Below are 26,000 nucleotides of genomic sequence, written 5' to 3'. Positions count from 1 at the left end.
AGATTCAGTGTAATCTTTACCGAAGCACCAGTAGGATTTGATTTTCTATAGAACTGGGCGATCTGATGCTACCATTTACCTGGAAGCACAAACAGCTGCAAGTAAACTTTGTACAGCACCGTGCATGCCAGGTGCTTGCTTGCTTTCTGCTTTTTTAAAAAATATTTTCAAAATATTATTTAAAAAATAATATTAAAATTTTTAAAAAATATTTTTAAAATATTATTTCTGCTTTTAAAATTTTTTTAAATTTATTAAAAAATAAAATTTAAAAATTTAAAAAAATTTTAAATTTTAAAAATAAAATTAATAAAAAAACAACTTAAGAAATCTCTATACCCAATGTGGGATTCACACACACGACCCCAAGATGAAGAGTCACACACTTCTCTGACCGAGCCAGCTTCAGGTGCTCCACCAGGTACTTTCTAAATATTAACTTTTTGGGGTGCCTGGGTGGCTCTGTCAGTTAAGCGGTTGATTCCAAGGTCCTAGGATCGAGTCCCGCATCCGGCTCCTTGCTCAGCAGGGAGGCTGCTTCTCCCTCTGTGTGCCGCTTCTTCTGCCTGTGCTCTCTCCCTCTCTGACCAATAAAATCTTTAAAAATAAATAATAAATAAATATTAACTTTTCTCCGCCTCATGAAAACCCTAGGAGGCAGGTAGTGTGCTATTCTCATTTTTGAGAAGAGGAAACTTCAGGGCACTCAGTCTTAATCACTTCTCTAGGACGCGTCCAAGAAGAGCCGGGACACCCTTGAAGATGGACCAGGTGGGAGGCTCTGCTGTCCCAGATATTGGGACTCGCCATAAAGCGGAGGGACAGAGCCAGCCCATAGAACAGAACACAGAAACTGCTGAGCGGACCTGCAGAGAAAGACAGACCTCTTCACGGAGGAGGCTGGGGAAACTGTTACACATGTGGAAAACATGAAATTGGGGTTCCCCGATCCGAAAACCAATTCTAGGCTGATGAAGACCTAAACTGTGAAAGGCAGATCCAGAGAGATTGCTGGTCTGATGGAAAGATCACTTCCTGCCCCAAGATAAGGGAGGGTTCTTGAACGAACATAAAAAGCGCAAACCATACAAACAAACAAAACAAAAAGAAAAAACAAAAAAGGAAAAAGAAAAACATTTATAAATTCTGCTACATTAAGAACATCCATTCATCAACAAAACACTGTAAAGAGAATGAAAAGACAAGCCATGTAGTAGTAGGAAGGTTTTAAAATCTGTATATCCATCAAAGGACTTGTTTTCAGGATATAAAAAGATCATTAAGAAGCTTCTTGGGGTGCCTGGGAGGCTCAGTGGGTTAAGCCTCCGACTCTTGACTTCCGCTCAGGTCATGATCGTGGGGTCCTGGGATTGAGCCCTGAGTGGGGCTCTATGTTCAGTGGAGAGTCTGCTTGAGAGTCTCTCCTCCCTCTGCCCCTCACCCTTTCTCTCTCTCTCTCTAAATAAGTGAATCCCCCCCAAAAAGGAGGCTCAACCCCTCGGGGGGGTTGTGGGTTCAAACTGCATGTTGGGTGTAGAGATTACTTTAAAATCTAATACGTACAAAAATAAATGCTTTTAACCCCCAAATCCCACAATCTAATTTTATGAAAAATAGACAAAACACTTGAATAGTAACTTTACAAAGGAAGAAATGCAAACCACCTTTAAAACATATAGAAAGGGGGTGTCTGGGTGGCTCAATTGTTAAGCGTCTACCTTTGGCTCGGGTCATGATCCCAGAGTCCCGGGATCGAGCCCCACATCGGGCTCCCTCTGCTTGGTGGAAAGCCCGTTTCTCCCTCCTCACTCCCCCTACTTGTGTTCCCTCTCTGGCTGTGTCTCTCTGTCAAATAAATAAATAAAACCTTTAAAAAATTTTAAAAAGGGGCGCCTGGGTGGCTCAGTGGGTTAAAGCCTCTGCCTTCGGCTCAGGTCATGATGCCAGGGTCCTGGGATCGAGCCCCATATCGGGCTCTCTGCTCAGCAGGGAGCCTGCTTCCTCCTCTCTCTCTCTGCCTGCCTCTCTGCCTACTTGTGATCTCTGTCTGTCAAATAAATAAATAAAATCTTTAAAAAAAAAAACCACATATAGAAAGGTGGGGCACCTGGGTGGCTCAGTCAGTTAAGCATCGACTCTTGATTTCAGGTCAAGTCACGATCTCAGGGTCGTTAAATTGAATCCTGCCTCCGGCTTACTCTGGGGGTAAAGTCTGCTTGAGAGTCTCTCTCCCTCTGCCCCTCCCCACCTCAAGAAAGAAAGAACAGAGAGAAGAGAGGAGAGGGGAGGAGAGGAGAGGAAAAAGTAAAGCAGAAAAGGGAAGAAGGAAGGAAGGAAGGGAGGGAAAAAGGAAATTTAGGAAACCCACAGAGTAGAAAAAGAAAAGAAAAGGAAGGAAGAAAATTTAGGAAATCCACTTCACACCAGTTGGGACAGCAGCACCCCCGGGGGGCAGGACAGGAGCTAAGGGGCTGGGGACGTGCTCAAAGGGCTATGGGACTTGGCTGGTGGTTATGTGGGTGTTTGCTTTGTAATTATTCACTGAACTGATTTATGTGCTGTTCTAAGTGTATGTTCTATTTCACCATTTAAGAGAGACAAAATGTCCAGGATAAAATACATAAAAATGTTTTAAAAACATTATCTTTTGGTTTCTACCACATGAATGATATTTTCTTCCTTTTTATTTTTACTTTTTTGTGTATTTTTCCAATTTTTCTTCAAAGACTATGCATTATTCTTAAATGAAAAAAAGAAGAAGAAGAAGAAAAGGAAGGAAGGAAGGGAAAAAAGAAAAACGGAAAAAGCTTTATTATGAAAAGAAATACTCCCTCGCTCACACATCACCACCTCCAGGGAGCCCCCCCGGACCACCTCGCCCTCAGTCCTCAGGCCCCTGTCAGCTCATGAACACTTCTCAGTGCCCTGCTCTGGGGCAGATGCTGGGGCTGCAGAGAAACAAGGCAGCCACATTCCTGCCTCAGGGAGCTCAAGAGTCTGGCCGGTGACAGACACAGGCACGAGACAGACAAGAGAGCCCTCCCAGGCTGGGCAGCATGACAAAGACATAGCATTACTGTAGGCTCTTCTGCAACTTCTCAAACACCTGCAGCCATGCATGGCTGTCATTTTCCAGGTCATTTATTTCCCAACCAGACTGCAAATGGCTCACCGGCCTTTCTACCTGGTGGTGACCCCCTTCAACCGCCCCCCCCCCACACACATGAACACACACGCGCGCATATGTACACACACACACAATGCCTGGGGCACAGCCTCACTCGGCAAAAGGTCCCAGGGGTGTGATGGACAAGAAGCGACCCCCTCTGACCCAGGGATGTGCCATCACGGTGGGAAAACAGCAGCCCCGGGTCGGGGGTGTCCTACAACAGAATTCTCCAGAAGCCCGCGGCCCACTTGGGAAGGAGTTATCAGGCCCCCCCAGCCCCCCGCCACTTTCACCAGACCGGGGCAGGGAACCCTCTGCTCCCCCAGAACAGCGGGAGGGCTGCCCAGCTGGGGCCACAGCCACAGCCTTCCTCCTGAGGCTTACTTGGGTTTCTTGACGTCGGTCATCTTGGTGTGCTCCCCAAACTCGCGCTTCAGGAACTCCTCCAGGGGCCCCGACTCGTAGGGCCGCGAGCCCCGGAACACCTCATCCTTCATGCGAAAGTACACACCCCGCATGTAGGCCATGGACTTGCCTAGAACAAGGAGGGGGAGACACGAGGGTCCTGCTCCGACAGCCGCAGGGAGGGAGGCCAGTCAGGGCTCCTGGGCCTCTCCTCGGCCACTTCCCACAGAGGCCGAAATCCCCTTCAGAGCCCCGAGGCTCTGCACTTAATTCTGTAGCCACGATTTTGTATTTTGCTTAAAGAAGAGCCCTGAAAGTGTAAGCGTTTATAAATCTAATCTAGACCAACCCCAGCTGGCTCAGAAGAGAAGGACCAACCCTGTCCTGTGGGCCTCTGAGGACAGGCAGGGTCAAAGGGGACAGGCTGCTCCTCTCTGGGGCCGGGGCTGAGGAGAGCTGGGTGTCTGCTCTTACGAGAGGATGAACTAGGTGACTTCTCAAATCCTATCCACAGTCCCCCCGGAGTCTGAAGAAGGAATGACCCTTTCTGGAGGAGGCCAGGACCTCCGCCCCCAGACCTCACATCCCACTGGGCAGACAGATCCAAGAGAGCTTTTCTCTCGTGGAAGGCAGGAACTGGAAACCAGAGAGGGGATGTGGGGCCCCGGAGGCCCGGGGACGGGGGTCTCAGCACATTGCCGACGGACAGACTGCAGACTGGACCATCCCAGAGCCCCACGGGACTCTGCTCCCAGCCGCCTCCCGACCTGGCTGCCTCATGCCCCCAACACCCTGAACTGCGGGGCCATGGGCTCCTCACACAGTGAACACCCAGATGCCTGCAGCTCCCCCATGGGACGGGGGCTCCCTAGCAGCGGGGGGGTGGGGCAAGCTCTTGTCTCAGCCCCTCGATGCCATTGCCCAGCACAGGCCTGGCCTGGGGGCAGGAGGGTCCTCTCCCTGCGCCTTCAGACCTGGGCAGGGGGTGCACTGGAGAGTCTGGGGCAGGGATAGCAGGTCAGGGAGGCCGAGGCAGAGGACCGTTCTTGCCTGGGCAGTAGCTGGCTCTGGGAGGACCCTTCTCTGGCAGCCTCAAGCAGCTTAGAGAGCTCCACAAAGGGAACTACCTAGAAGACGGTCAGGAAAGCGAGGCCCCTCTGTCACCTCTGCAAAGTTGTGATGCGTGGGGGCCCTGTGGCCCTGGAAAGTGCTGGGCTGGGTGTCTAGGGAGCTGTCCTAGCCCCCGCAACCCCACAGGGCTGGTTACGTGACTCTGAGGCACCCCTCTCCCCCCGCGGCCTGGATTTCCCTGTGGGTGAAGGCAGCATGCTGACTGGGACTCTGGCTTTCTTGGACTCCGTGGCTCATCCTTCCCGAGACCACCCACTGCCTCCACCCTCAGACTGGTTTTCCTTACTCCCAGCACTTCCCAGGCCCTGTGGGGCCTGCCTCACCAGGTTATCAGGGAGAATGGTAGAGGAGACGGATGTGAAACTGCTTCGTACATGGAAAGGCTCGTTCTATCCCCCATGGAGGGCAGGGCACCTAGGCCCAGCCCCGGCCCCAGCCCTTCTCTTTCCAGCCTTGCACCCAATGCCCTCAGCCTCCCCCACAAAGGGCTTTCAGGGCCTCCCCTCCCCAGCAACCCTCTTTGCAAGGCTCTGAAACGAAACTGAGCACCATTTGAGGGCAGATCCCAACCACCACCCCCAGCCCTGCCCCTGCCGCCAGGGGCCTGCCCTCACTGTGCAGAATGGCCAGGGCCAGGATGCCCCCCGTGCTGGTCCCTGCCACCCAGTCAAAGAGATCCTTGGTGGCGACGCCCGAGGCCTTCTCAATGGCGATGAGGAGCTGGATGATGACGAGGCCCTTCACGCCCCCTCCGTCCAGGCAGAGCAGGTGGTCGTGGCTGTGGAGGGGACAGCAGTGGGAGAGAAGAGGGTCCCGTTACTGCCCAGCACTCTATGGGCCTGCGTCCCTGAGCATCTGTGAGCGCGGAAAGATAAGGCCCCATAGAGCTCGCTCGCTACTGGGGCCTTTTGGGGTGGAGAAGCAGGGGCACAATCAGTAAAGGAGTAAACATACAGTATCTCAGGAGGGGAAAAAGTGCAACTAGCAATAAGGAAAGGGGCCAGGTGCCACCTCAGCAGACGCTGGGTCTGTCCTTCCCACTTGGTTTTGGTCAGGTCTGTATTTCCAGGCCTGCCCTGCAGCAGGTGCCTAAGTAAAGTCTGTTTGAATCAGACAAGTCTAGGGGAGAGGGCTGGTACCCAGCAGCGGCCAGGAATGCTGATGGAGAGGGTGAGGGCCGTCCTCCCAGTGGGCGGGGCAGGGGAGGAGGGGGACAGGAAGAGGGACCGTCTGTCTGTACACCAGGAGCTGTGAGGTCCTTTTCCCAGCGTGAATTCACAGAAACATCCCAAACCCCTTTGAGGCATGCACTCCCTGCTCCCCCAGTGCACATCTGTGAAGGAACGAAGCTCAGAGGTGAGGTGACCCTCCGGAGTCCCAAGATTGGGAACTGCTACGGCCGGGTCCCCAACTGGGGTCTGCTGACTCCAGAGTGCTCGGTCACATGCCCTGACATGTCTCCCATGGCCCAGCCGTGCCCAGTTCCCGGCCCTGAGGAAGGCTGTCACGGTCTATGCTCAGACCAGGAAGCTTCCTTCTGGTCTCCTCAACCTTCTGTCTCGGCTTAAAAGTCCCTGCCGAGAGAAGCCTGCTCTGAGGCCCTCAGTTCCCCCAGCTCAGCCTGTTCCTCTTCAACCACTCTCTCTGTGGGGAGCACTCCTGGCTTCCATAAGCATTTCCGGTTTCTTCTGCACTGCCCCCCCAGATGGGCTGGAAGCTCCCTCCACGCAAGGCTGCATGTCTAGGGAACTCGGGAGCCACCCGTAGACAGCTGGGAGATGGGGACCAGGCTGGCCTAACTCTAGGGTCCCGTCTTCCTGGACCAGCTGCCCGGCCCTACAGCAAGCCCAGAGGGTGGCAGGGGAGGCTGGGCTGTCACTGGAGGCCCAAGCAGACATGTGAGGGACCCTTCTAAGGATGTAGGGCTTACATCAGAGACATCGGCCCAGATGGAGCACGGCGGAGCGACGTGACCCATAGCTCCGCATGGGGAGGTCCCTCCAGGGGCGTCCTGATTCTCTCCTCAGTCCCGCCCGCAAGGAGGGTGCTCCGGCTGGGGCTAACTACCCTGGTCCTGCCAGAGAATCTGCCTTCTCTCCTCTTATGGGCCAGAACAGGTCGGTCCTCCTGCTGGTACCTTCCTTGGCCCCCACGCAGGTGTGTGCACATGTGTATGCATGTACATGTGCCGCCGGGAGGCGCGGTGGCAGGAACCTCTAGAGTGTGGATGGGGCAGGGGCGCCTCCAGGGCACATGTCACAGGGCAGCCTTGGAAAGGAGTGGGACCTACCAAGGGTGAGCCAACCCTTCAGGCAAGGAGAGGTAGAGTCACCTGTCTGCCACGGCAGGAAGGGCGTGAGCTCCAAAGACCCAGGCTCGAGTCTGCTCTGATGCTCACTGTGTGAGCCAGAGGTCGCTTCACCTCTCAGGACTCAGGTCCCTCACGTGCAGAACAAGGGTCCCAATCCCTCCCCAGGCAGGCTGTTGGGAGCATGGAACAGTAAGAGCCAGAGAACAAGAAAGCAACTCTATTATGGAAAGGAGAAGAGAGAGCGAGCGAGCACAGTTGATCCCAAGCACGTCCGTGCCAGAAACTTGCCGCGCGTGGCAGACAATTTCTGAGCCCCAGGGACTATCCTCAAGGACCAAGGCCTCTGCTCCTTGTGCCCATCTCCCAGGCCTGCCTCCAAGAATGGGCCTGTGTACAGCAGGTGGGAGAAGCCGGCCCATCCACGAGCTCCATGGGGGGAAGCAGGCTAAGGGACACGGTGGAACCAGGGGAAACAGGCCAAGGGACATGGTGGAACCAGGGGAAACAGGCTCAGCATCACAGAGGGGATCTGGGAGACCTTCCCCAACAAATTGGGACAAGGGCAAGAGGGAACGGACAGGAGTGCTGCCACCTCCGTCGTGTGACCCCTGCGCCCGCATGGTCACTGACGAAAGAGCAGACCCAGGCTCTCTGAAGAGCTGGTCCCTTCTCTGTGAACTACAGAGGATGCACACTACGTCACAGGGAACCTGGTGGGGAGCAGCCGAAAGCCCCAGCCCGCTGGAGGGCACCAGGCAGAGCGGTGAACGCACGGTCTCCCCCCCCTCCACTTACGTTCGCTTCTCATCCCTCATGGAGCTGAGGATGAAGGCCGGCTTCCGGGACCGGGAGATGTGTACGATGTCTTGCAGTTCTGGGAAGCACAGGGTAGGGTGGGCCAGAGCCCCACAGGGCCAGGCTCCCACCATCCCATGGGTGCAGAGAGCAGCTCTGGGGCTATGCCCTCCCCCAATTGCCCCCAGCAGGAGCACCTGCCTCCAGCCACTGGGAAGGGGTCTGTGTCCCAGGACCCAGGTAAGCCAGAGGCCACCAGCCCCTTGGGGTGAACTGGGCTAGAACGTGGAGGGGAGCCCACGGCTCTGGGAAGGGCCCCAGCCCACCCGGCCAGCTCCAGACTCTCCTTGACGCCATCCTCCCGAAGCCCCGAAGCCCAAGCACCCCGCCATGCCCCATGCTTCTCAGTTCCCGAAGCATTTTCTCATGCATTGGGCAAGTGCAGCTGCTGACATCCATCATCACCAGAATCCTTATCCCCAATTTCCAGAGGAGGCTCAAGGAGCTTAATGGGACTGACTCGTCCAAAGTTCATGTAGCCGAAAGGGCTGAGTCTGGACATTCCTTGAGGATGAGTCCACGGTGAAGGGAGATAACCAACCGCTCTCCAGATGCTGCTCATCCTGATCCCAGGTCTAGAAACTTCAGCAGCCTCTCAGATCAGCCACACCCACCACTCCCTCTGTTCTGCTCTGCGCCCCAATCCCCCACCCCCACCCCCACCCCCAGACGGACTGCCTGCCCTCCTGCCTGGCCCGGCACTGCCATGCCATCTGGCTTCCAACAGGCCCTCCCCATCCCTGTGCAGAGTCTAGAAGCAGCAAAGTAGGAATGCAGGCTGCAAGGCAGGATGCCCCCCCTTCACCAGGGCCTGTGGCCAGAGGGTGGGCGAGATGAGCAGGACAGACTGGCCAGGAGAGGCAGTGGACAGAGTGCCAGGGAGAGGGCAGAAAGGCTGGCTGCATGCATCTGGCCTGCAGCTGGGAAAGAGAGGGAACTAGAGCTACAGTGAGCCCGGGGCTCGGCAGGCTCACCAGCCCCTAGAGGCCCGGAGCATTACCCATCTGATGCCGCGCCCCAGGCCCACCATCCCGCCTGGCTTGGGTGACGGCCTGCCTGTAAAAGTGAGAGGTAAAGATGGTGTGGGGGTGGGGGAGAAGGGCCTGGGTGGGGATGGGCAGGGGAGGAGAGGGGCCAGGCCACACGCACCGACTGTGGCTGTGGGCTCTGCCTCGCCTGACTCCAGGGTAGGCTGGGCTATACTGGCTAACGGTGCTGGTGTCTGCTTCCACAGCAAGGTGGGAAGAAGAAAGCTGGCTTGCCAAGGATTGGTTTCTGACTGCCCTGTTCAGGGGACACTACTCTCAAATGATCTTGGGCCCTGGTTGGGCCAGCCCACAGAAAGCCCAGAGGATGGACCCCATCTCCTTGGGAGCCATCTCCATGGGCACCAAGGACACAAAGGGGCAAAGGCAGGTTGCCTGGCCATGTTCAAAGGCCTGTAGGTCACCAAAGGGGCCAGCAGGGGACACACAGGCCCCAGGCCTGACAGAATGCAGTGTGGCAGAAACACTCCTCACTGGAACCATGAAAGCAACCTCCCTTGTGGGTGCCCTGGGGATGCCCAGACCTGAGACGGTGTCCAGGGCACTCTCTCAGGAGACATGGACTGTGGGCCAACAGCCAGGGACGCCACCACCACCTCCCACCCAGGGCCCTGGGCTCCATCGGTCGCTGGTTGCCTCCAGAGGCTGACAGATCCTGCCCCATCGTTCCTTGCTCCCTTAAACCACTTCTACCCTAGACCCTATTTCCTTGAGATCAAGACTGCTCTGATCCCAGCACCTGTGGACCAGCTGGAGAGGACCGGAGTGTGGCGGAGTGGGGCCAGGTTGGGGGGTGGGGGTCGGGGGAGGCCTACCTAGGTTGTTTAAGCTGATCGGTGGGGGCTGAGATCTTTCCAGGGAGAAGGAGTGATGTGTTGTAGTGGAGCTCTGCTCCGAGGGGGCCTCTTGGGTGAGTGGGAGACTGTAGTTGGCCCCTATGGTTCTCAGCAGAGTTAAGAGCGTCTTCCTGGTGACAACTAGTCAGGGTTTGGGGAGGGGGGAATTGCACAGGATCACAAATGATGTCAATACGCAAGTGAGAGGCCCTTCTTTTCCACACCAGGCCCCCTCTCTCATCTACCAGGTGGCCTGGGTATGTGGGGGAACTGGGTGTGGGCAGGAGGTGTGGCGGGGGCTGACTCCAGTCTGTTATAAAGAGCTTCCTGGGGTCTGGGAAGGCACGGAGGTCAACCACAGAATATGGAAGTCCAGTCCGAGTACTTCGGGCCACAGAATATGCCCAGTTTGAGTATCTGGGGCCCCCCTTACCCTTCACTTTCAGTCAAGAAACCAGGACTCCAGGGGTGTCTAGGTGGCTCAGTGGGTGAAGCATCTGCCTTTGGCTCAGGTCATGATCCCAGGGTTCTGGGATTGAGCCCCATGCCCTGCCATGCTGGAGTCCCTGTTCAGCAGGGACTCTGTTTCTCCCTCTCCCTCGACCCCTCTCCCTGGCTCCCACTTGCTCGCTCTTTTTCAAATAAATAAAAAAAATCTTAAAAAACAAAACAAAAAAAAGAAAACAAGATTGGGCTTAATTATATCTAATAAAAATTATCTTATAAACCTAATTTAAAAAGAAAGGAAACAGGACTCCTGCCTCTATGTTCAGCAGGTCTCAAAACCGCTGAACGAAGGGTCCCTTCCAGAACTCAAAACAGACCGCGCAGCCTGGAGGCATTTACCCTCCTCCTAGCATGCACATGCGCACTGGCACCCTAGCAGCTACACACCCACAGCAACATCCCCAACTCCCCATAAGCCCCTGGAGGAGACCCAGACTTCTGTGGAGAATGATCTGCTTTTTCCAGCTCTGATGCCAAGGCTCCCCAAGTGAACATGCGGGGCGTGCAGCAAGCCTGTGTGCACTGGGCATGCGCATACCAACCCCCCAACCCCCCCAACCCCCGGCCCCGGTGCACGCATGCGTCAACCCACGGTTGTTCCTACAAGCGGTCCCGTGGTGAATTCCCAAAGAGCAATTGGCTAAAGACTGCTGTACGTCCCAACCACCTCCCCGGGAGTCCAGGCATCCTGAGGAAGGATGGGGGCCATACAGAAGAGGACACTGTATGGCAAGCCCCCTGTTGGGATCCATCTACTGGTGATGGCCCTTGTTCTTGTGCAAAGAAAGCTTCCCCTCTCAGCCTCCCAGGTGCTCCTGGAAACTCCACGCAGGGAGCAAGGTGGGGAGGGGGTGAGTAGGGATAGGATGCTGGTGCCTGATGGCTGGGACCACCCTCTTCCCCTGGGCATGAACCCACCCACCCACGCCCAACTCTGGTCCAGAGTGCAGGGCACTTACGTTTGCTGATCTTGGAAGCTATGAATGCAGGAGTCTCCCCAGAGTCATTGGGGGTGTCCACCTCTGCCCCAAACACAATGAGGGCCTTGATCATCTCCACATTGTCTTTCTGTTGGGGAATGGAGTAAGGGGAAAATGCAACAGCTCAGGGAAAGAAGAGGGAAAGGACGCCAGCCTTTTTCACCTTGCTCATCAACTCGGTGGGCTTCTCATGGGCATGGGAGAAGATGCTGGAACGTTCGGAGCCCCCACCCACTTAATAACCTAGGCAGAAGCTGGAAGTGACTCACTCCCAGTCCCTAGCCCCCCCCCCAGAAACTTCTGGAAGCAAGGCCTTTATGACCCCCACCCCGGGAGCCATGGGGACACTGAAGGGTCAGCTGCTGATCACTTTCAGGAGCAGCAGCAAAGGGCAGGCAGGGAAAGGGAAGGCTGTCCTGCCCATCATGTCAAGGGTGTCTTTTATGAGGGGTAACGGAGTACACGTCCTCCCTGATGGCCGTCTTCAAGTGCAGCTTCAATATCAGGAGGCTGGGCAGGGGAGCGCGGGACATGGTTTCCCAAAACAAACCTAATAAGCTGGCCGCCTGGAGACCAGAGCTCTGGTCTCATCACCTCCCTCTTCCTGGGATCAATTTCCTTGCCAAGAAAATGAAGAGTCGTGTCTAGAATACAGCTTTCCAAATGGTGGTCCACGTACATTAGGATTTACACAGTCACAGCTAAGTATGTGTGCTTGAATGGTTAGTTAAGCATTTCTGTTTTCGTTACCTTCTATTGCGTCACTGGTTTACCCCTTTCGGTAGCGATCGAACACTTCCTTCTAAATAAATTTAAGTTTAGAAGCAAACCAACCAACTTAAATGATTAAGGTCATAACTGTAAATGTGGTTCATGAATGTGCCAAAGCCCGCGAGACTCGTCCGCAAGTGCCTACGGTATGGTTAACAAGGGACATTGGCAGTTCTCGAAGAGCGATCTGTGGCCCCTCCGTGAATATGGGAGACCCTCTGGAAGGTTCATGAGCATCCCACTGTTTTCATAGGGGTGCTGCTCTTAATCTCAGGGTCTTGAGTTTGAGCCCCATATTGGGTGGTAAAGATTACTAAAAAAGATAAGTAAACTTTAAAAAAAAAAAAAAGAAATAAAGAAACCCTGCTTTATAAAAAAAAAAAACCAAGATGTTCCCTTTTTGCGTTGCATTGGCTTTTGCACCAATGGTGTAAAAACAGTGATGGATAAAACTGCCCAGGCCTCCACAAGACTGGGGCATCAAACTAATACCTGCCCTGGTTTTCTTTTCTGCCACCCGTTCACAGAAAGAAATCACCCAGTTAATTAAATAAGCCAGTTTCCCTTAGGAAATGTCCTTCATTCAGTAAGAATTAATTTTATTAAATTTTGACACTGTCTACTCTGTGTCATTAGATGGAGAGAAATCGGGACACCTGGGTAGCTCAGTCAGTTAAGTGTCTGCCTTCGGCTCAGGTCATGATGCTAGGGTCTTGAGATCAAGTCCCGCATGGGGCTCCTTGCTCAGCGGGGAGTCTGCTTCTCCCTCTCCCTGACGCTCCCCCTGCTTATGTACTCTCAATCGCTTTCTGACAAATAAAATCTTAAAAAAAAAAAAAGATGGAGGGAAAGCATAGGCATTTCTGGGGCATACTAAAGCCCAACCATCATCTTGAGGAAAAGCATGGATGCAATTGTTTGGGTTGTGAGCAGAACCAGCTTTTTTTTCTTGGAACGCCATTTTTACTTGGGATCATGACTGAAGAGCTACATGTGACGGGTCAGCCTTGGGTATGCAGAAGACACGTTCTCAAAATGAATGCAGTGAGCCTGGCACTTCAAGAAAAACGCCCACCGCGTTTTGTGCCAATGATAAAATTCAAGCTCGCAAACAAAAATGAGAATTCCAGAACACTTGTATATGCCATGACGGGCTTGACAGTCTCCCAGAACTGTAAGACTCTTCTGATGAGATCAGTGGGGATATTTATAAACATGGGGTTTCGATCCCGTATAATGAAATGGTTCAACAGTCCTACGCATGCACAGTGAACCAGTATTTTCCAAGGATGACCTGAAATCACACAGGGGTAAAAGATGCAAGGGGAGTGCAAGAGATACCAAGGGAATGAAGTATAATACCGAGATCGTTGTGGATCCCACTTGCAACTGACTTGGCAGAAACTAACCCTCCTCCAGTTTAGGTGCAACAGTGAAGAATATTCATGATTCTCTGAGAAGGCGCTACTGTGTATCTTTTTCAACAACCTGTCTATGTGACCCCAGACTGTCTTCAAACCCAACTTACATTCAACAACACACTGCAACAGAATATATGTAGCAGAAGACAGGAGAATCAACAGTCTTCCCCCATGCCAAGCATTAAAAAGATTCGCAAAAATGTAGAACAAGGGGCAGCTAGGTGGCTCAGTGGGTTAAAGCCTCTGCCTTCGGCTCAGATTGTGATCCCAGAGTCCTGGGATCGAGCCCCACATTGGGCTCTCTGCTCAGCGGGGAGTCTGCTTCCCTTCCTTTCTCTTTGCCTGCCTCTCTGCCTACTTGAGATCTCTATCAAATAAATAAATAAAATCTTTTAAAAAACATATAAAATGATGCCAACTCTTTTCGATTATTTTTGGTTTGAGGGAAAAAAAGTTGTTTTTCATGAAAATGTTACTTATTGAGGTTAGACTGTGACTGGTGAATTGTCATTTTTAACTGAATATTTTGGAAACTTCTTATTTTTAATCTTTAATTTGGTAAATATAGATAAAATCCATATCAATGAAAAGTCTTTGGAATCGTCAATATCACTTTTTAAGCATACAATGGAACCACATGGACCCAAAATTTTGAGAACCGATGAGCTAGATAATTCTAAGGGATCATTCAGTGCTGAAAATGGCCACGGTGTTATTTAGGGCTTCCACCTCCCAGACAACAATGTCGCCACACGGTTATGGCCTTTGGTATAAAACAGCATGTCTCTGAGTGTGTCCTCAATCTACATCTTTTAGAGTCCCAGAGGCCTGTCCAGTCCCATCCCTTGGTGATCCGTGGAACGTATGCACGTACACGTGGTACTGCTACAGAATACGAGGTACCGAATACCTACACATGTCAGTGACAAGTGACATTTCCTCCCTGCAATTTGTATGTTCATACTCTGGTCGTCTCTCCACACTGGAGGGGCTTTAAGGGCAGGACCTATGCTCTATAATAAGCCCCAAACTGTGGCCAATCCCTATAGTGAGCCACCAAGATGAGAAGGCAGACCCTGACTTCTGAGAGCTTAGAGTCCCCCTCTAAGGCGTGGACTAGGAGACCAGAATCTCTAAGGAGATAGGAACAATATGTAGATGAGTACTTCCCCTAAGGCTGCAGGACAGGGGGAGAACTGCCATCTCCGGGACATCTCAGGGATGTTCCTGGAGTTACCAAGGGTCTGCCGCTTTCTTCTCTCAACAGCTCTGCCAGGTGGGAGCCGATACCCCGGGTTTCCAGATAAGGACACTGAGGCTGACAGGTGACTTGGCCAAGGCCACGGCAGGTCGCTGAGGCTATACTTCCCCTCTCACCATGCACCTGTCAAATGGGGAGCCCAGGAGCAGGAGGGACTGCGGCGCAGAGGAAGGAGATGATATTTTGGGTTGAGAGGGGGATACGGAAGGTTTCTGAGGGAGAAGGTGGGGTCTTGAGGAAAGATTCCCAGCGGGGGTTGGAGGGGGCACCGCGGGAGGGCAGCCACAGGCAGGTGGGGGCAGACGCAGGCTCACCGACATGGCCAAGTGCAGCGGAGTGTTGCCATGTTCCCCGCGGGCGTCCGCATTGGCCCCGTAGGTCAGCAACGCCATGACGCAGTCGAAGCGGTTGCGCATCACAGCCACGTGCAGGGCCGTGTTCCCTGTGCTGCTGGTGCTGTTCACGTCGCAGCCCCGCTTTAGCAGCATGCGGGCCATCTGCGGGAGACAGGGTCCGTGCCGGAGTGCATGGTGACACCCGGGCACTGCCACCTCCTCCCTGAGACTCCTTCAGGAACTGGACTTCTGGAAAGCTCTAGCCGCAATAACAACTCAGGGGGTGAGCCCCAGTTCTGGGGGTGGCCCTAGACCTTGGCCCATCCTGTCAGCACCCCAGAAGTAGAGGACAAAAGGCTAAAGATATGCTGATTTAAGGGGCTTCTGGGTTCTTTCCTGGAGGTAACAGGACCCCATGCATCTCTGCAAACTCCCAGAATGGCCCCACTCCCTGCGACCGTCCTGCAAAGGTCTGACCACTCCCTGGGTCTGGGCAATACACAGCCCTACACGAAGCAGCCCCGGGGAGCCTGGTCTTTGGAGCCCAAACAGTCCAGAGCCCAAAGCTCAACCCCATTTCATCCCCGTCCTCTGAACTTGGTGGGGGGGGGGGTCACCACGCCCCCTGCACCCAGTTTTTCTCTTCTGTGAAAATAGAAATGTGTCTACTTCACAGAGCAGTGACAATGCACGACAAAACGTACACGGAAGGGCCTGACTTGGTGTCTAGCCACTGGCAGGCAGAAGGTGCCCTACAGAGGTCGGCAATCTCCTCCCTCCCTTGTTTAAGAACAAGCCACAGTCTCGGGGGCACCCAGTGCTCTGCCAAGCTCGGCTTCCAGAGACCTCCATCCTCCCCAGGGGGTGAAGCCTGGCTTAGGGAAGGCCTCTGGGGAGCTGCCCAGCCAAGTCCTCACACCACCTTCTGTCTGAGTTACAAAGAATTTTCTCACACATTACCTCGCTGACTTCACCTTAATTCATACGCAAAGAAACCACGGAGGGGACATCGTCACTGTGCCAGTGAGCGGCAGAGCAACACCAGACTGTCCTTTCCCCCAGTGGGGCCACTAAGAGACCAACCCCCACAGCGCCATCCCCAGAGTCATCTTAGGAACTGCCCTCCTGTGGGCAACTGAGGAACTTGGGGCTCTGGGACTCCACCCCTGCCCGTCTACCACTCCCCATCAGACTCTGCCCCCTGCCCGCCTACCATTCCCCCTCAGACCCCGCCTACCTCAGCGGTCTTGGCCCAGTGGAGGGGGCTGGCTCCGTAGCGAGGGTCTTTGCTGTGGATCTGGTTGCTGTCCATGCTGATGATCATTTCAGCACACCTAGGGAGAAAGGAGCCATGGGGCAGTACAGATGGTCGTGGAGGTGGAGGGAGTTGGCCTGGGGCTGGAAAAGGCCAAGACCTGGGGCTTCATCTCCTGGTGAAGGAAAGTTTCTGCAAAATTTCTGTTGGTTTTGCAACAGAACCAACCAACATGTAAACCAGTATATGGTATGTCAAAGCTCAAGCGCCCACCTCCAGGAAGCCTTCCCTGATAACTCCAGTTAGCAATGATCGCTCTCACTGGTGTTGGCCTTAAGGTCAGGTAGGCCTGAGGTCCAGCCCCCAGCTTCCTCACTGGCTGACGTCTGGGAAGTGGCTGAGCCCATCTGCAACACGGGCCCAGTCCTAACTGGACTGGCGGCAATTAAAGGAGAGAAGACATTTCACTTCTGTGCCTGGCACATGGCTGCCCTCCATCCCCCGCCATCCACTGCTGGTGTTTCATGAAATGACCGGCATCCTGCAGGAAGTCCAGGCAGATGAGTTACAGATTTATTTATTTACCTGAGAGAGCAGGGGGAGGGGCAGAGGGAGAGGGAGAGAATCTTAAGCAGACTCCATGCTGAGTGCAGAGCCCGACCTGGGGCTCGATCTCATGACCCTGAGATCACAAGCTGAGCTGAATCAAGAGTTGGATGCTTAGCCGGCTGAGCCACCTGGGTGCTCCAGGCAGAGGAGTGAAGACTAGAGTTGCTTTCCACTCCCAGGTCTGTGACCAAAACACAAAGAGATGCCCGTACATCCATATTCCTAGCAGCATTAGCCGAAAGAGGAACACCCAAGTGTCCACTAGCAGGTGGAGGGAAGAGCAAAATGTGGTCCATGGACTATTATTCTACCTTTAAAAGGCAGGGAATTCAGGGCACCAGGGTGGCTCCATTGGCTAAGCATCTGCCTTTGGCTCAGGTCATGATCTCGGGGTCCTGGGATTGAGCCCCACATCCCCGCATTGAGCCTGCTCAGCGGGGAGCCTGCTTTTCCCTCTCCCTCTGCTGCTCCCCGTGCTTCTGTGTGCGCCCTCCCTCACTCTTTTGTATTGTTTACAAAAAATAAACAAAATTCATTTATTGTAGGTCATATAAATAAAATCTTTTAAAAAAAGGAATACATGCTACAACACGAATGAACCTTGAAAACATTTTGCAAAGTCAAAGTCGACTCCCAGGTGCAAACCCAGCTCTGTAAAGGTCAACTGGGTTGACATACATAGCAGAGGGGCTCCCAAACTGGAGCTGGGACAGGACCTCTCTCCATAACTCTGACGCTTGAGATTTTCTAGGGCACAGCGGTGCTGGCTACTGCGTGCTGGCAGAGGGATGTCCCCATCGGGGCCCTGGGAGGACGTGGCCATGCGGGGCTGTGTAGGGCACACCCATTGGTGTGAGGCCACTCGCATCATGTTCTGTGCATGATCCCTTGTGATGTGTACCTGCCCCTGGCAGGGGCAGAGAGGAATGCGGCTGGAGGTGTCTGAGCAGGGAGCAAGCCAGGCAATACCAGGACCCTGGACAAGAAAGCCTGAGGCGGCCGGAGGTGAGCCAGCATGGGACTGACACGCTACCTCCGGGGAGAAAAGAGCATCAGCCATCATGTATGCCCATTCAGGCTGCAACCTGCAATCAGGGCATGTGACTACTGGGAATGTGACTACTGGGTGTTGGTACCATCTCTGGTCAAGTCTTCCTGAAAGTTCTAGCCCACCTTGGCTGTGCTGCGGAGGATCAGGGAAAGGTGGGCTGGCCCACACTTGAACTAGACCTTTGAGGGGATGGCCATGCCAGCGGGGCCGGCAAGGTGGGCGCAGACTCTCGGAGACTCCAGGAAAAGGGAAAACCCGAGGGAGGGCAAGGCCTGCCCCACCCCCACGCACCTGCCACCCTCTGTGCTCATCCCCCTGCCTGTCCAGCACACAGCCTAGAAGGACCCGGTGACTTCCGTGTCACCTGTCCTGGAGCTACTCTCTTTCCTGTCTCTTTAAGGCCAGCGCTTAGCATAGCGCCCAGATGAAGGGACCAACGGACCCGTTCATTCTGTCAGTCAGTCATCCTAGACACTGTTCCCACTGGGCACTGTTTTGAGATATTCATCTTTTTTTAAAAAGGTTTATTTATTTGAGAGAGAGAGAGAAGAGCATAAGCAGGAGGGGCAGGGAAAAGGAGAGAGACAGAATCTCAGGTGGGCTCAGGGCTCTCACCACCCCGAGATCATGACCCCAGCTGACACCAAGTGTCAAATACCCAATCGACTGCACCACCCAGGCGCCCCCCTCATCTTTTATCCCCCCCCCCCCCGCCACACACACACTTCATATGGAGAGTTTTCCTGAGACCAGGGTTTCGCAGGTCTGAAGAGAGGGAAGAAATGCGAGAGTGGTCCAGAGCTCCCCAAGGCCTGGGCCTGGAGCCTTTGCCCAGCAGCGCCACTAGCCAGGAACCATGGACACATCGAGGCAGAAGGGGCTCGGGGCTACCCCACCAAGAGATCCTGGGCTTCCAGACAGGAATCTGCAGAAGCCACAGGGTAGCACTATAGCCACAAAGGAGTTCAGATCGGGCTGGTGGGCTTAGACAGAAGAGGACCCATCTCTAGGACCCAGCCCTCTCAGGGTGGCACATAACTGACAAGGAGTCACGTGCCGGCGGACCACCTGGAGGAGGTGGAAAAGAAGGACTCCGGGGAAGATCTGGATGGTTCTTCTCTCATCGGTAAAGGGAGGTTCGTGGCCAGAAATGAAGGTGTATTACAGAAAACATTTCAAAATTCTACTCTTTGTACAGCTGACTTTCTGGACTGAGGCTCACATCCACTACAGGTTCAAGTACCTTGTTCGGGCCAAGCTGGCCTCTGGCCCAAATGTCGGAAATGCATGGAATGAGCCCACAGAAGCCAGGGCTCACCCGTGCTCCAGAAGAAGTGCTGCGCGAGCCGCAGGCCCCACCAGTGGGGCAGGGGAATGAGGACTTACCCCTTATGGGAGAACTTCATGGCCGTGTGGATGGGATAGCCAGTGGAGCCCATGACATTGCACCGAGCATTGCAAAGCAGCAGCAAGCGGACCATCTCCTGCTTCCCCATCTGGCAGGCCAGGTGCAGCGGGGTCTGTCCCTGGTTGTTCACCCGGTTCAGGCCAGCCGATGCATTCTTCCCTAGGAGCTGACAGCGGGACACCGGGGTGGGCTGGGGCCCCATGAACACAAGCCCTCCACGACCCTCCACGACACCCTCCGTGCCCGTCTCCTGCGCCCACGTGAGGGCAAGAGAAGTCGGACTCTGTGAGAACATGGGAGGGACATTAGGGGAAGCACAGAGACGGGGTCTGCAGGAAAACAGGACACCGGCTGTGACAGGCTTGGCGGGGGGCTGGTCCGGCACGGCCGGGGCTCGTGGGAAAAACTTCTCAACCAGGAAACCTGAATGGAGGCTGTTCGTGTGGATGGGCCCTGGGGGTCTGGAGGGGAGAAATTCCTGCTTTTCATTGTAGACTCTCATCCTACTTTCATCTCTCTGGCTTGAATTTCTTTTTGCTAGGTTCGCATAAAAATTTTTTAATTGAAAAAAACAAACTAGGCAGCTCTTTCTGCCCATAGGTCCTGTCCTATGCTTTAATAAAAACACCTTTGGGGTGCCTGGGTTGCTCAGTTGTTAAGCATCTGCCTTCAGCTCAGGTCATGATCCCAGGGTCCTGGGATCGAGCCCTGCGTGGGGCTCCCTGCTCGGCGAGAAGCCTGCTTCTCCCTCTCCCACTCTCCCTGCTTGTGCTCCCTCTCTCGCTGTCTCTGTCTCTGTCAAATACATAAATAAATCTTTTAAAAAATAAAAACACCTTTTTGCACTCAGACAGACAGACAAGCCACTTTTACAAAGAAAGCCAAGAGGTTTCACTTCCTCACTTGTGGTCACGTGCCATCTCTATAGGTTAGCTACAAGTCCTGTGTCCCCCCAGGGGACCTTGCTGGGCCTGTCGACAGGCTGAGAACACAGCAAAGAGTCCTGATCGAGGGCCAGCCCCATGGCTCACAGCTCTGCCCCTCTCCGGGCACATTTCTTTAACCTCATGGAACCTCAGTTTCTTTGGCAATGAGAGGAGGATCCTGACCTCCCCCCACACCCAAGAGACTATTTGGAGAATTAACTGGAACACACAGCACTCAGCACAGGGCCAGACACGAGAGCAGCCCACGACAAAGGACAGCTGAGTGTGTGTCTGCCGTCTGCACAGAGGCAGCCCCTGTGAGCCGTGGAGCCGGGCGCAGAGCCGGCTCTCAGGAAGGATGGAGTTCACCACGGCACGTGGAAGTCCCTTCCCAGTGCACCAACCATACGACATGAACGCATATTTTCTGGAACGGTGTCGTTCCTTTCTGATGCCAGGGCGGAGAAGGACATCACCTTTTTTTTTTTTTTAAAGATGTTATTTATTTATTTGTCAGCGAGCGAGCATAGGCAGACAGAGTGGCAGGCAGAGGCAGAGGGAGAAGCAGACTCCCTGCCAAGCAAGGAGCCCGATGTGGGACTCGATCCCAGGACGCTGGGATCATGACCTGAGCTGAAGGCAGCTGCTTAACCAACTGAGCCACCCAGGCATCCCAGACATCACCTTTAAAAGAAAGTCTTCAGGGGTGCCTGGGTGGCTCAGTGGGTTAAACCTCTGCCTTCGGCTCAGGTCATGATCTCAGGGTCCTGGGATCAAGGCCCGTCTTGGCCTCTCTGCTCACAGGTAGCCTGCTTCCCCCTCTCTCTCTGACTGCCTCTCTGCCTACTTGTAATCCTTCTCTCTGTGTCAAATAAATAAATGAAATCTTTAAAAAAATAAAAGGAAGTCTTCAAATAAATATATAAATAAATTAAAAGAAAATCTTCTAACTCGGGGCAATGAAATCCTGTCTGGTATTCTAACGCTTCCATCTAAAACATGAAGTGGCTTTTAGGAACATCATTCCATCTCCAGTCTACGATTTTTATTTTCATTTCTCAGCCCGATAATCAAACATTTAACAGGAGGGGTATGTCTGGTGCAAACGTCTACAGGAGCCGGATGGAGTTTGCAGTTCCTGGAAAAAGCTAAGCTCAGGTCCCGCTGGACGGTCGGCCCCTCCAGGCAGGGCTGAAATGAACCCAGCCCAGGGTTGGGCTCAGTAAGTGCTTGGGACGAGCCGAACCAGAGTGCCTGGCTGGGCTGGGCCTCCAGTTTAGTTCACAGAGTTGGGGGAACCTCCCTAGGGTTGTCAGAACCTGGTGGCCGAGGGTGTGTCTTCCTGACAGGCACGAGGAGGGAGAGGAGGGGACGGTGTCCGGGAAGGAGCTCGGGATAAGTGGGGACAACAAGGTGTTGCCAGTTCCCGTCACCCCGCCGCCCCTCCCCCTGCTCACCTGCAGCACCTGGGCATTGTCACCCTGGACGGCGTAATGAAAGGCCGTCTCCCCGTTGTTGTCCGTGACGTCCATCTGGGCGTGGCAGTACTGCACCAGCTCCACCAGGATCTCCCCGTCACCCTTGCGGCAGGCCAGGTGCAGGGGGGTGCAGCCCTCCTCATTCTCCCTGTTATTGGCACAGCTGCGGGGGTGGGGGTAGGGGGGTACACGGAGGGAGGGGTGCTGAGAAACTCAGGGGCAGTGGAGGGTAGCAGGCTAGCGGCCAGAGAGCCTTCCTGCCATGCTCGGGCTGGCTGGTTCCAACAGAGGGCTGGCTCACAGTTCGCTTGGTACTGGTGTGATTTTATCAGTTGTTTACTTGCACGCCCGTACAAGGGACGGGTTCTAGGCCCCCGCCAGCTGGAGGTGGGTGGTAGGGTGGCAGAGAACAGATCGAAAGGCAGAAAACTCATTAACCCCGGGCAGTTCATGTAACCTTTCTGGGTTTTAATATCCTTATCTACAAAAAAAAAAAAATAATAACAATAATGCCCACCCTAGGAAAGGGACAGGGCCACGGGGAGGTTAATCCTCACGATGTCCAAGAACAGGCCTGGAAGCTATCAAGGGCGTAAGAAATTCTGAGCCTGGGGCCCTGGGGGCTGACACAAGCTGCGGCCACCTCAGGGCAAGCAGAGGAGCTGGAGTCCTGAGGCAGGGCCCACACGGTCCCCTCTAGGGGGCACATTTATTGACGGAAGTATTGGGTAAAGGGCCACAGGAGAGAGGGCACCTGGTCTTTGGAAGGAGACACGAGGAGCTAAGGCCTCTTTTGCTCTCTCCAGCGAAGCAACCTAGCACGGATCACATCCAAGGAGCCAGGTAACTTTTGGCTTTACAAAAGGAAACCGAATCAGGACGGAGCGACCGCCCTGGGTCCCGCCCATCCTCCCACACACACCTGCACTCGCACTGTCCCTCCTGGCCCACCTGATGATGCGGCTGTGGTGGAAACACTCCCGGATCCCCAACTCCACCGCCAAGTGGGCCACCGACCAGCTGGGGTGGTTGCGGATGAGGTCGGTCAGCTGCTGCAGGACCTCCACGTGAAGGACGTGGCCGGAGCTCTCGTAGAAGGGCGGCAGCTGCAAAGAGTAGTGCTGGAAGTTCACAAGGGCGTCCGCCTCCGTCTCCAGTTGGAAGAGTCTGTAGGGCCAGGACACAGGAGGACGACACAGAAATAAGCCAGCTTCTGCCCACACCCTTGTTGGAGGCAGATGCCTTGGGTCCCCTGCCCCCTACATGAGTCACTGCCTGCCTCTGGCCACTCAGGGACCCACTCCAGCCAGACTCCCCTTCCCACTGCATGCACGCGCTCAAATACCCACCTCCAAATGGAGTCAGGATTTTATTTTTATTTAAAAAGATTTTCGTTTCCAGTTTTTTTGATATCATGTTATGGTGCTTTAAAAAAAATTTTTTTTAAACAAATCCTTGTTGTATCCACTTTCTATTATTTGGACGCTGATATCTGAGAGCCCTGACCTCAAGTCCCTGGCCATCGCACACCGTAGGAGGTAAATAAGTGTGTAACTTAAATGTCCAGCAGTAGAATAGGATATAAATGGTGGCCCAGCTAAGTGATGGATTATTATACAACCATTAAGACGTGATTTTGAAAGAACAGCAAAATGTAATTTTTTATAATGTCCAGTAAAAAAGCAAGATACAAATTTTAAGTGATACAATGTAATCTAAATTGTATTTTAAAAATATTTCAGGGGTGCCTGGGTGGCTCAGTGGATTAAGTGGCTGCCTTCGGCTCAGGTCATGATCTCAGTGTCCTGGGATCAAGCCCCGCATCGCATCGGGCTCTCTGCTCAGCAGGGAGCCTGCTTCCCCTTCTCTCTCTGCCTGACTCTCTGCCTACTTGTGATCTCTCTCTCTCTGTCAAATAAATAAATAAAATCTTTAAAAAAAAATGTTTCAGGGCGCCTGGGTGGCTCAGTGGGTTAAGCCACTGCCTTCGGCTCAGGTCATGATCTCAGGGTCCTGGGATCAAGTCCCACATCGGGCTCTCTGCTCGGCAGGGAGCCTGCTTCCTCCTCTCTCTCTCTGCCTGCCTCTCTGCTTACTTGTGATCTCTCTCTCTGTCAAATAAATAAATAAATAAATAAATCTTTAAAAAAAAAAAAAATAAAAAAAAAATAAAAAAAAATGTTTCAAATGGGGGCTCCCAGGTGGCTTAGTCGGTTAGGCGTCTGTCTTTGGCTCAGGTCCTGGTCTTGGGGTCCTGGGATCAAGCCCTGCATTAGGCTCCCTGCTCAGCAGGGAGTCTGCTTCTCTCTCTCTCTCTCTCTCTGTCCCCCTCTACCCCTCCCCACTGCTCATTCTTTCTTTCTCTCTCTCTCAAATAAAAATCTTTTTTAAAAATGTCAAAATATATCTGGTAGGATAGTAATTGAAATATTCTTTAACCATTTCCAAAGCTTCTAAATTTCTACTTGTGCGTTTATATAATTGGTTTTTTTTTAAGATTTTATTTATGTATTTATTTGTCAGAGAGAGAGAGAGCGCGCATGCACACACACAAGCAGGCAGAGCAACAGGCAGAGGCAGAGAGAGAAGCAGGCTCCCTGCTGAGCAACAAGCCCAATGCGGGACTCAATCCCAGGACTCTGGGATCATGACCTGAGCCGAAGGCAGCAGCTTAACCGACTGAGCCACCCAGGCACCCCTGAAAACAGACTGAGCCACTCAGGTGTCCCTATTTTATGTTTTTTTAAGTAGGCTCCACTCTCAGTGTGGGGCTTAAACTCATGACCCCGAGAACAAGACCTGAGCTGAGATCAAGAGTTAGATGCTCAACTGACTGAGCCACCCAGGTGCCCCTATAATTTTTATAATCAGAAAAGAAAATTTTTTTTAACCACTCAGATGGTGCCCCTTCTCCCTAGCTCCCCCCCAAAGGAAGAGAACAATCATTAGAAGCTTTGCTCATTTTTTAAAAGTTGTGTTTAAGTCCAAGATTTGCTATTAAGCTGCTGTGTGACCCTTGAAAAATTCCTTCCCTCTCTGAGCCCCATATGAAACATTAGACTACCTGTACCTGTCCCACCTACCTCACAGAGGTACTATGAGGGTCAGATGGGCCAGCCAAGTAATGGCACTTTAAAAATGAAAAAACATAATGACGGTTGACACTGAAGATACTTGAAGTGTTGACCAGGGCTCTCAACATGTAAGACCCATGGCTAGCCAAGGTCTAAAAGAGGTGGTGCCCAAGGAGTGTGGGCTCAGCAAGGCTCACCTGCTCTTTTCGAGAGAGAGTGCGACTGTTTAGCAAATACCTACTGAGTGCATGTTCTGCACCTGCCATTGTTCTAGATGGAAGGAGTAAATTAATGAACAGAACAGATGACACGCCCCACCTTCCTGGAGCCTGTGTTCTTAGGGGAGAGACCTACATAATGCGTAAGCGACAAATCAAAATAGGAGAGTATAATAAACAAACCAGCTGGTAGTAAGTGCTAAGGAACAAAGAAAGAAAGAAAGGAGGAGATGGAAGGAAGCTCTTCCTCGTTCTCCTCGCCTGGTTTTGCTTCATCTCGCCCACCTCCTCACGTCGGAGCGCTCCGTGTTAAACGTTGTTGCTATGTCAGTCACGATGACACTAAATGACAACGACATTGTGACACCAAATGACACTAAAAAGGACACTAAAAACTGATCACTGGATTTAGCATCAATAAAACATCAATGACCTTGACAAAGTACTTCTGGTGGAATGATGGGAACCGGAGCCCGATTGGAGAGGGGCAGAGGGGGACTGGGATGTACGAAACTGGAGAGGCAAGCACAGACCATATTTGTCAAGGGTTTCGCTGCAGAGGGGAGCAAACAGAGGTAGCTAATGGGGAAAGTGGAATCAGGCATCTGAATGCTGGTGAGACTAACCCCCAAAAAAATGGGATCTGTCTGAGGACTCCCACCTCCACAACAACAGACCAGGTACTGGGAACCAGACTGCTGTCCTAGGGACGACAAAATGTGAAAGGCATCTGCTTAAGATGCTGGACATTGAAGCAGACAGGGATGAACTATCAGGCTGGTGGGGGTTATGGAAACCCAGGAAGTGATCCTGGTGTTTAGGGTTGCTGTCACTTGAGCAGCTGGAGGGATACACCACAGCATCAGCAACCTCGCAGGCTCCGGGGACAGGGATGGGAGGGCCCTGATGAAGACTCTTATTGTGGGCGGGGATCCTCAAGGACTAAGGCATAA

General features: G+C 53.2%; 1 protein-coding gene across 11 annotated transcripts in view; it reads right to left on the bottom strand.

The window, feature by feature from the left end:
- PLA2G6 (phospholipase A2 group VI) overlaps positions 1 to 26,000 on the bottom strand; it is a 60,953-nt gene that overhangs the window by 11,537 nt on the left and 23,416 nt on the right. For 10 of the 11 annotated variants that reach the window (XM_004743217.3, XM_045083880.1, XM_004743216.3 and 7 more), the window contains 10 exons: positions 22,707 to 22,922; positions 21,735 to 21,918; positions 19,330 to 19,517; positions 16,266 to 16,362; positions 15,008 to 15,190; positions 11,220 to 11,328; positions 9,733 to 9,894; positions 7,812 to 7,890; positions 5,320 to 5,483; positions 3,554 to 3,704 (listed from right to left, as the gene is read on the bottom strand). In XM_004743217.3, the coding sequence (XP_004743274.1) occupies positions 3,554 to 3,704; positions 5,320 to 5,483; positions 7,812 to 7,890; positions 9,733 to 9,894; positions 11,220 to 11,328; positions 15,008 to 15,190; positions 16,266 to 16,362; positions 19,330 to 19,517; positions 21,735 to 21,918; positions 22,707 to 22,922 (1,533 nt within the window). The remainder of the gene's footprint in view (positions 1 to 3,553; positions 3,705 to 5,319; positions 5,484 to 7,811; positions 7,891 to 9,732; positions 9,895 to 11,219; positions 11,329 to 15,007; positions 15,191 to 16,265; positions 16,363 to 19,329; positions 19,518 to 21,734; positions 21,919 to 22,706; positions 22,923 to 26,000) is intronic. The other variant, XM_045083884.1, reaches the window with a different exon arrangement.

This window comes from Mustela putorius, unplaced genomic scaffold (genome assembly GCF_011764305.1).
Source record: "Mustela putorius furo isolate JIRA1106 unplaced genomic scaffold, ASM1176430v1.1 tig00000738_pilon_pilon_pilon, whole genome shotgun sequence".
Taxonomy (NCBI): domain Eukaryota; kingdom Metazoa; phylum Chordata; class Mammalia; order Carnivora; family Mustelidae; genus Mustela; species Mustela putorius.
Note: the sequence above shows the minus strand (reverse complement) of the source record. Positions and strands in the feature narration are given on the sequence as shown.